The sequence below is a fragment of the Colius striatus genome, chromosome 1 (genome assembly GCF_028858725.1).
Source record: "Colius striatus isolate bColStr4 chromosome 1, bColStr4.1.hap1, whole genome shotgun sequence".
In the NCBI taxonomy this organism is placed as follows: Eukaryota; Metazoa; Chordata; class Aves; order Coliiformes; family Coliidae; genus Colius; species Colius striatus.
In genome coordinates this window covers 87,004,937-87,014,560 of record NC_084759.1, presented here as the reverse complement: position 1 = coordinate 87,014,560, position 9,624 = coordinate 87,004,937, and the positions used below count along the sequence as shown (strand labels likewise).

At 39.3% G+C, this 9,624-nt stretch overlaps 1 protein-coding gene across 5 annotated transcripts in view; it reads right to left on the bottom strand.

Annotated features, from left to right (window-relative positions):
- Nucleotides 1-387: 387 nt before the first annotated feature.
- Nucleotides 388-9,624, bottom strand: part of SYTL5 (synaptotagmin like 5) — an 82,729-nt gene continuing 73,492 nt past the window's right edge. For all 5 annotated transcript variants that reach the window (XM_061999990.1, XM_062000009.1, XM_062000018.1 and 2 more), the window contains 4 exons: nt 9,317-9,425; nt 7,795-7,930; nt 6,958-7,166; nt 388-6,359 (listed from right to left, as the gene is read on the bottom strand). In XM_061999990.1, coding sequence (XP_061855974.1) covers nt 6,217-6,359; nt 6,958-7,166; nt 7,795-7,930; nt 9,317-9,425 — 597 coding nt within the window. In that variant the 3' untranslated portion in view covers nt 388-6,216. The remainder of the gene's footprint in view (nt 6,360-6,957; nt 7,167-7,794; nt 7,931-9,316; nt 9,426-9,624) is intronic.

Sequence of the window (9,624 nt, the reverse complement as noted above, 5' to 3'; positions counted from 1 at the left end):
TTAGCATAAAACTTCTTCACAGAGAGGGTTGTTAAGACACTGGCACAGGCTGCCCAGAGAGGTGGTGGAGTCACCATCCCTGGAGATATTCAAAAGATGTGCAGCTGAGGTGCTGAGGAACATGGTTTAGTGGTGGGCTTGGCAGTGTGAGGTTAGTGGTTGGACTTGATGTTCTTAAAGGTCTTTTAAAACCAAAATGATTCTATGATTCTATAAGAAAAAGAGAGATGCTGTCAATGCAATCCCACCTCCGAAGATGTGACATGCCTCTTGAATTATTTATTGTACGTGAGTGATGTCTTTACCTCGATGAAATGATATGGGATATCCCTGGGAGATGTGCTTATAGCTTGCTGTTACACATTTTAGGAGAGACAAAGACACAGCAAAGTTTCAATATTTTAATTTAAAAGAGGGAACAGTAATCTTGACAACAGCTGCAAAAGTATTACCAGCCACTTTTGTCCACAAAACTGAACAGCACGGTTTACAGCACAGAAACGTTCTGGGCAGGAATCGCTTTATCTAAATCTGAGCATAAGTTACATACTGCATTGCCATTTGCTGCTACTACTATTCATGTCCAGCAGAATAATTAAACAAATAGCTAGCAACAGATTTCAAGCAGAACAAAGGCAGAATGATGGATACATGATGTTCTCCAATTGCTGTAACAAATTACTACACTTGGCTTTAGGCAAACCTCGACAATTAGAACTATGCTCAAAGATATACACCGAGGTGTCAGGAGCAGCATCACACAGCCACACAGACATTATTGTCATAGAGCAGAATTGCTGAAAGAACTAATATAAATAAAGGGTCAACCTGCAGCACGGAAGAGTTTCAAAAGCAACCTAAAAAACACTGGAAAAGGAAGTAGAGATTCACTTTCCAGTGTCAGTGTCAATATACACAGTATAATTAACACTGCATTATTACCACCTATCAAACAGCATTTGCAAACACAAAATGGCTGGGCAGGAAATTCATGGGACACAGTGGTAAGGTTCTGCTATAGTGTGCTTCTCAGCATCCCCTGCCGAGTTATGGTAAAAGACATCATGCAAATAAAAGTCTGCATCCTATTTTGCAATTCAGCATATGTTCTACCACCATTCCTGTGGGATTCTCAGATGCCAACACTGTGTGGAAAAATAAATAATAATAATATTCTCTTAAAACTTTAAAAAAAAAAAAAGGAGTTTACAAAGTGCATGGACCAGCTCTCAGGAGATGGTTATTTCTGTCACTGTTGCAAAGTGCTAAAAATCAATACTGTATGTTAGGGAAGTAAAATTTGGGGTTTTACCTTGTATAGATGAAAAGAAGTGAGGCTATCACTTAACTGCAGCTTGCTGCAGAGTAATGTTCAGGTAGAATGTCTGGTAAGGGTGGCTGAACCAAAAGTAAGGACAAAGGGAAGAGAGAGCCCTGCAAAGATGTGGGTACAATCCTTACTGTCTTGCATGGATCCACCAACTAGACAGCTGTGGAAACAGGACTCATCTGTTTTTCGAAGGTGTAGGAGATCTGATCAGCCTTTCTCTTCATCAACTCTACAGAGCAGACCACAAACTTTACATACCTGAAGCTGGGCAATGTGCATACCCCTCAAGATGTCAAAATTATACCAGTCTAAATGCAACCCTCCTCTTACCTCTCCTTGTCAATTAGTACCAGTGGAAGCTCAATGACTGCTCTGCTGTTACAGTGTAGTTGGTATTTTGCAAATATAGCTTAGAATAATTGCACTTGGCAGGGCCTAACCAGGCAGGAAAAAGAAAAAATGTTTTAAAAAGCATAAAAATGCTTTTTTTCATGCTACCTGAGCATCATCTGCATTGGAAGAGGCACAGAAGAATAAGCTTACAGTCCAATGCACCATGATCAAAATATACTCAGCATCCCAGTGCCTTCTCTCTTAACCCGTCTGCTAAAGCATCCAGGTAGGAAAGGAAGATCAAAATGTGGCACCTAAAAGGCATTCAAGGAATGGAATGGCACTTGGATTAGTTCAGGAAGATGGCAACACAGTGTCTCTTCAGAATCTTTGCAGCTTTCCTCCTGTCCTCACTCAAATGTAATTATAGTGGAGGTGTGGGAGAGGCCACTTCAAATGTATTTTAGCCTGCTTTTGGCATCTAAACATGCAAGCAAGTACATTTAGAGCACTAAAGTCCTGGTAGAGCTGATAAACTGAGCAGAGAAACTTCCAGAGAACAGGTCAGGGTACCAATGTCTGATGGAAGAGCCTGAATGGCCCTCAGCCTCAGCTCTTTTTTTGATAGATACTGGCAATAACCACACTGCCTAAAGATGTATTTACTGGCCTCACTTGATGTTTTACAGCAGAAGCTGCACTTCTGTTCTTCTTTAAAAGGACAAACCCACAAAATCTAATCTAGAAGGGGGAAAAGATAGTGATGAAAACCCTACAGTTACCTTGCTAGAAAAACACAGAGTAAAATGCACCATGCAACATATTTTTTAAGAAGCACTGTAGAGAAGGTTTCTTCTCCACTGATGCATCTTCAGGTAAGGAAAGGAATACTTAAGATACATCAGCTCTGCTATGTCTATGCACTCATGGCAGGAGCTTATCAATCACTGTTAAAATTGTGGCTATTTTCTGCTAAGAACTAGGCCTGCATAAGCCATCATTCACCTGCAATACCACAAGCGTACATACAAAAGGAAAACTTTAGACTAATTTCTGGTTTTCTGTCTTTTTGCTCAGCCTGGTTAACACATAGTACATGATGACGCACAATTATAGGCAATTAATTCAAGTATCTGGGAAGAAAGAAACCACATCTGCAGTTAATCATCTTGTGCTTTTTCCAAACCATAAATCATTTTTGTAAAGGAAGAGAAAGAAGATACAAGAGATATAATTAAAAGTGACATTTTTCCACAAATCAAACGCTTCCTACAAATGTGCTGACTGCATCGTAGAACAGCAAAAGCTCTTCAAATTGCTTGATAGGATCTCACTCCCAGGCTCATGTGAGGCAGAGCGTGGTGCCTATTACATGCTACCACAATGCAGAATTGTCACTGCTAACCTAGGACGTGGTTTCACTGTACTACTTCAAATCCCATCAGTGGCAAACACCACTGCCTTAGCTGGAAGCTACTTCCCAGGTTACATTGTTCCTTTCATAGGCTGAACTGCAGTTGACACCTACAGCCTCTTCATAGACCTGTCAATAATTTCAGGTGCAGGCTCAGAGTGAAATTTTGGCCCTTTGGAAAGCAAAAGCAGAACTTAAGCCTGCATATGAGCTGAGTGACACGTCCTAAACAAGACCATTCACCACAAACTCTACCACAGTTCTGAAATGGGCAGGAGCTGAAGTAGTACAGCACAGACTTTTCTTCCTTTCAAAGCAAAACTTGATTTAGTTAAAAAATTCACGCTTAGAAGGTTAGAGAATATCATTCAAAGACAAAGTCTTGTACTCCACTTAAGAGAAAAAGGTTTAGTTCAGTACAAAATTATTCCAAAGTTTTTCAATTTGGCAAGAGAAAAAAAGCATCCATTTGGGGGTCCAACTTGGAGGATGTTTTGCGTTCCTCTTATTTTTCTCACTTTCATCATGAAACCAAACCAAAACTGCCCAATGTTCCTCTACAACTCTAGCTGGAATTTTACCCTGAAGAACCATTTTCTTTGGATTTAACAAGCTTTATCTTTTTGAATCAATTTTCAGCAAGAGAAAAATCAAGCTTGTGCCTCCATGTCAATATTCCCCAAATAAGCACAGGTTTGCAGTACAAAAAAAGCAAGACAACTCGGGCTGATCCTGTTAGAGATAGCTTAGGTGCCAAAAGTTAGGATTGGTTTCACTTTGGGGGATGCTGACATGAAAAAAACTCAATCCATCTAATACTTAAAGAAAGACCATCATGATAACAAAAAGGTCATAAAATGTGCTTGATATTTGTGCTCTAATTTATCAGCTCACAGCATCTGAGGCATAAAATGAAAAGCCAGCTAAAATTGGACTAGACTTGCTTCACTGCCAAATTTGAGCAGGACTTCAGGCTGAAGAACAGATGAAGAAGGAACATGAAGCCAGTTTTCTTGAGCAACTACTGATTTTTTGTTCCCAAACTGAGATTCTCTAAAGGAATTCTCTTTTCAAAGATGAAATGGTAGTTTCTGGAAATTGTGGTGCTCAAACTATGCAAGCAGTACCTGCAACAACTCTTTAAAATCATATCAGAATACTAACGGAAACTATTCATAATGAAACAAATTATTTTATAAAACTAAGATGCTATTCTTAACTTTTTGTTTGTTTTTTATCTAATAAGATTAGGATCTTAAAAGACTGTCAACTTCCCTGCAGCTTCAAGCAACATAAACCAAACCAGTGTAAAATATCTTTAAAAAAAGAAAGAAAGAAGCAATGGACATTAAATTTTAAGGTTTTGGATTCAGCTCTAAATACATGTACGTAATTTGACACTAGGACAGCTACAGATGTCAAAGTCTCCACTTGTAGTTAATGAAGTTATCAGTTCACCATCTGTTGTTAAATCTATATTTCCTGCAGTTTCTGGATTGTGAAGAACAACATTTGTGTAGATTTTATGGTCTTTATACTTCACAGAAATCTGTGAATATTGCTGTTTTGGTCTACATTCTTTGAAAGTTTGGGCTTTTTTCCAGTAACTCATGTAAGGATTATGTTTCCATATATTTAAATTTGTTTTCTTAGTATTAATACAACGTTGCTTCCAAAAATAAAAGACTGGGGTGGGGAGGGGAAGCTAAAAAATAGCTATAGGTGATTGTACCAGTTCAAAAAGGAAGCTGTGTTCTAATTCTGAAAAACTCAGAAGGAATGGATCTTCCTTTGTCTTATATCCCGAGCAATCACATCCCATACATAAATACTAATATCCAATCTTGCAAGAAGACATGTGCTATCCTTGACAAAAAGATAATAATCCTATCTCATTATGTTGAAGACAGCATGCTCTTCACATATGACCTGCCTAAGTCCCTAAAGGATCAGGGATCTAAGCAGGTGTAAAATCCCTTTGGGAAACCAAATGACAAAATTACTGTTGAGCAGTTGTCATGGTTAATAAGATTACCGATTGAGTTGGCTAAAACACAATCTTATCACTAAATCCACTGTTAACTCACAGGGGGATATTCAGGAGGAAAAAATCCTACCCTGGTTAATAATTAACATGTATGGGCATGCCTGAATGGGATTCCAGCCCACTCACAGAAAATTCTACAGTTGTGCAAATCATTCTGGCATGTGCTTTAATCACGATACTTTACTACACAATCTGCTGAATCAAGGTGCAACTATGATATATAATCAACTATGTGCAAACCCAGTATGTGTGTCATCTCAGCATCTCATCGAATGGTGTCAGGCATCTGAACATATTCCCTGTTCTATGACATCAGAAGATCTTGGCTAGAGCTGTCAACTGAGTGAAAAACACATCAAAATCATGTAGTTCTGGAAACTGGGGATTTGTTACAATTTATTTTCATTAGAGGCTCTCTGATTTTGTTGAACCAAGTCTGCCTTTTATACAGTGCATTAAAATAACCCAGAGAATGCCAGAACACCCACACTGTATATCAGCTCACCTGCTCCCTGCTTCAGGTGTGCAACATAGTGCATTGGCCTTCCTTGGTGGGCTGGTTGTTCCCAAGCCTGCCATCCTGCACATTGCACGTGATAAAAACCATGATAAAGCAAACATGATAAAGAAACTATGTCTGTTATCCTTCACAGCATTATGGCTTTTTAATCTTTCAAATACCAAAGCTCAGACTCTGAATCTGGTGGCACTGTATCACTGCAGTCTCCTAGGCCTTCTTTGACCCAGGAGGAGATACATAAAGCGAGCATTGTGTACTAAATGGCTAACTAGAGAATTTGCTCACTTCATGCCCCTCACGGGAGGTATTGGCCTGCCATCCACCACTCACCAGAAGGGACAGAGAAAGCCACTCCCATCTCTGTACAAGGCCAAATTTTCACTGGCTTCAGGGGAAACAACCCATAAAGAAGCTTGGGTTAAAAACGTGCGCATGAAAGTGCAGAATGCATTAAAATCCCACTCAGAGCCTTAATATCCAAGGCAGAGTATAATCCTTCCCCACGTTCAAATGGGCAAAGTGACGAGAGTCTGAACATCACTGAAGTCAGGAATCCCTCAGCAGTTAGTCTTTCAGAGTCTGCGTTTTCCCATGCTGGATCTCAGCATTAGTATACCCTCCACAGGAGCTCCCGGACTGTCAATCATCTTCTGCCAAAGGTGCTGCTCTTCCCCTTGAGAATCCATCCAGTCAACCTCTTTGCCATTACTGACACCTGGCAGTTACAAAAACATGAGGCATGTTGGCATGTTAGTAAGCAGTTACTTATATCCTTGCTCATTTGGTCCAACAGCATATAACAAAGATGATACTTTATCACCTGTACAGGGAGTTATACTGGAAAAAGGTAGCTCCTATAAAGCACTAGTTTGCCATTAAACTCCTTCATGGCACACAGATAGACACACATAAACCACCCCCAACTCTGCAGCACAAGCAACTTTCTCCTCACAGAGAAGGAACGTGAACTTCTTCCAGATAATACCATTGTCAGTAGAAAGGCTACTGCTGGACAAAAGTAGTCTCTTCCTATTCAGTGGATGCTAAAAACAGGTTCCAAGATATTAGCAGTCATTCCAGCCTGTGCAGAAGTACAATTGGGCACCAAAATGTTGTGTCTTGCTCAGTGAATGAAAGAACTAAAATGTCTACGAATGACCTGCTATTTTACCTCCCTTCTCAATTTCCTTGAGTTCCCAGTTAATTTTCATACACTTGGTGACATTCCTATCTCTCATATACATGAATCACATGGGGTGAGGGGAAAGGAGAGCAGAAGAAGAAAAGCAATCATGAGTCACATAGGACATTACCATTTCCAGTGCTCAAACGGACACCTCCCAAAAAAATATTACTGGAGAGAGACTCCTTGTCCCACACAGTCAGTTCTAGGCAGACATTGCGTATATCCCTTGAATTCAAGCCACTGAAAGCAAAAGTATGATTCCACTGGGGGTTCACACTCTTTTTTATGATGGGAGTTTTGTGTTTTGTAGCTTTGCTGTCATCTGGGAGCAGGTATCTGGGAGATACAGAAAAGGAAAACTGAATATGTGCATGGGTTGTCACATAATATTAACAATTTCAACCATGCAGAGGCTCAAATGGGATCCCATCTCCCCACTCTTACTAAGTTTTGCATATCTCTAAAGTGCATATTTTGCATTTGTGCTCCAATTGTTCTTATGGTAACAATGTCAGTTATCACCAGCAGAAACTGGAATTAGGTCTTCTTGCCCCAAGTCTTGGGTCTTAACCACAAACTTTTTCTTTCAGTGAGGCTAAATCTAGATAGAACCATAAAAATGTTGACTAGAAGAGGCCTCTAGAGCCACCTCGTCCACAGTGTTTTCTTTTACCAAACGTATTCTATAACAGCATCCACATTCATACACTGGACACTAATGTACAAACGCTTCTGTTTCTTGACCGAGTGGTATTTGAATAGGATTGTATTTAACCACTGAGACGAGTTGTACCTCTCTGCCCTTATTCCACAGCATGCTTCCCTTTAGCATCCCATTCTGAGGTATCAGTTGCTTTTCATGACTGACACTCTGTGCACATAGATATACTGAAATAACGTGAGCCAGGCAAAATATGATTCAATGCAGCCATTAAAAAAAACGGGAAGGAAAACAAACACAGACCCTTTCACAAAAGTATCAGATGTGCCTCCTGATTTCACTGCTGTTAAATTCTTTGCTTCTTTGATGAGGACTTCTAATATACCTCCAGATGGCATGTGAGAGTTTTCCTTTTTTCCTTTTTTAAAGCTCTTCTTCCCTATACATAGAACAGAGTTGTAACATCATCGACAGAAATTACATCTGCAGTGCAAGACTTTAAAGGTCTTGGCTAGGTATTTTTTTTAAAGTCATTTACTGCAATGGGATTAAAGTATTCCTTGTGAGGAGACTGATTCTCTATGGCTAGAGAAACTAATAAGGCAGCAACAGGCAGAAAAATCACTCTATATTTCATAAAGAACTTGGCCATGTAAATAGCTAGTCCTTGCTGTACATAACACAGTGCCCTATCTGAAGTCCTGTCCAAATAAAAGCATTGGTGGATTACCATGCTGAACACGAAGAACTCTAAGTCCTACTCTCTCTCAGAATCCATTTCCACCACTGACGCCAAAGCAGTCCTACATCACAAGCAAGGTATGAACGCAAAGCTGAAAATGCAGAAATAGACTGTATGTATTCCACGTGTCCTCAGAGACCGTGACAAAGGATGTGGTGCTCGCTGATGTGCTTTTGAAGAGCAGCATGAGGACATGTATACTTGCTGCTGCCAAAAGGCTTATCAGCAGGGATAATAGACACTGTTTCAGGCTGAAAACACCAGGAAAAAAGATCAAGAGTGATTTTTAAAATGTACTATTAAAAAAAAAAATGTAAGTAGCAAATATCTGGACTTTTCAGACAACTACTAGATTTTAAGAGAGAAAACCTTAGAATTACTGCTAGCAGAGGGAGCGTAATCTGTCAACAACAAAAAAGAAATAAAAATTTAGAGGCTAATACATCTATCAAATCCTAATGCTAACAAGCAATATTGTCAGTGATATACCTGTGTCAAGTGCTACCCAGAGATTGCTTTCATTTCAGGTGATTGCTGATCCTCATGCTGCTACAATCCAAAAGTAACTATTTTCCCCTGTTTATTGCTGATGAAAATAATGTCCTACCCTAAAGAATTCAAACAGTGTTTTACAGGACTGAATTACAGCATCATACAGTAAAACTGTGCAGAGGTAAAGCAGTGTGGACGGGAGAAAATAGGTAAGCTTAAGGATAAGCATGAAGAATTAAGTGGTCTATTACTTTGAACAGCTGTGTATAACTAGCTGAACAAAGAACCCACAGACTATGATGCAGACAATTTATTTATGTGTGGCTGTCCTTGATCCTGTTATCTAATGTCTGAATTATTTTTAATTAGGTCACAGCTATACATCAGCACTTGACTGCACACTCCTGTTCCCTCTCCTTCAGTTCAACGTAAAAGAACGGGATGGAGCAGGAGAAACATGGTTCATAATTTGCACTAATCAAGACAGCTAGTATATTTAATTACTATTTTAATCTTCACTTAATACCATTATTTCACTCCCTACGTAAAGATTTTTAATACATCATATGCTGACGTTAATGTTTCCTTTACCTTGAAATTGCCCCAGAGGAAGCATTAGGTTTCTGTCTGGGGGAATGTAACGTAAAACAACTGTCAGTTCTCCTTTATATTGAAGTCCCACATCTGTCACAACCTCCACCTGAAAAGAAGAAAATAAACAAACAAAGAAACTGACCAGAAGTACCTCTGAAGTTAATCACTCACCCTGCTTTTTATTTTAATGTTGTTGTATCAATATCGCTATTGAAACACTTCTTAAACATATCAAGACATACCAGCCCACTTTCAGATAATTAGACATTCCAGAACAAAAGCAACCATGTTTCAGAAAACTTTAT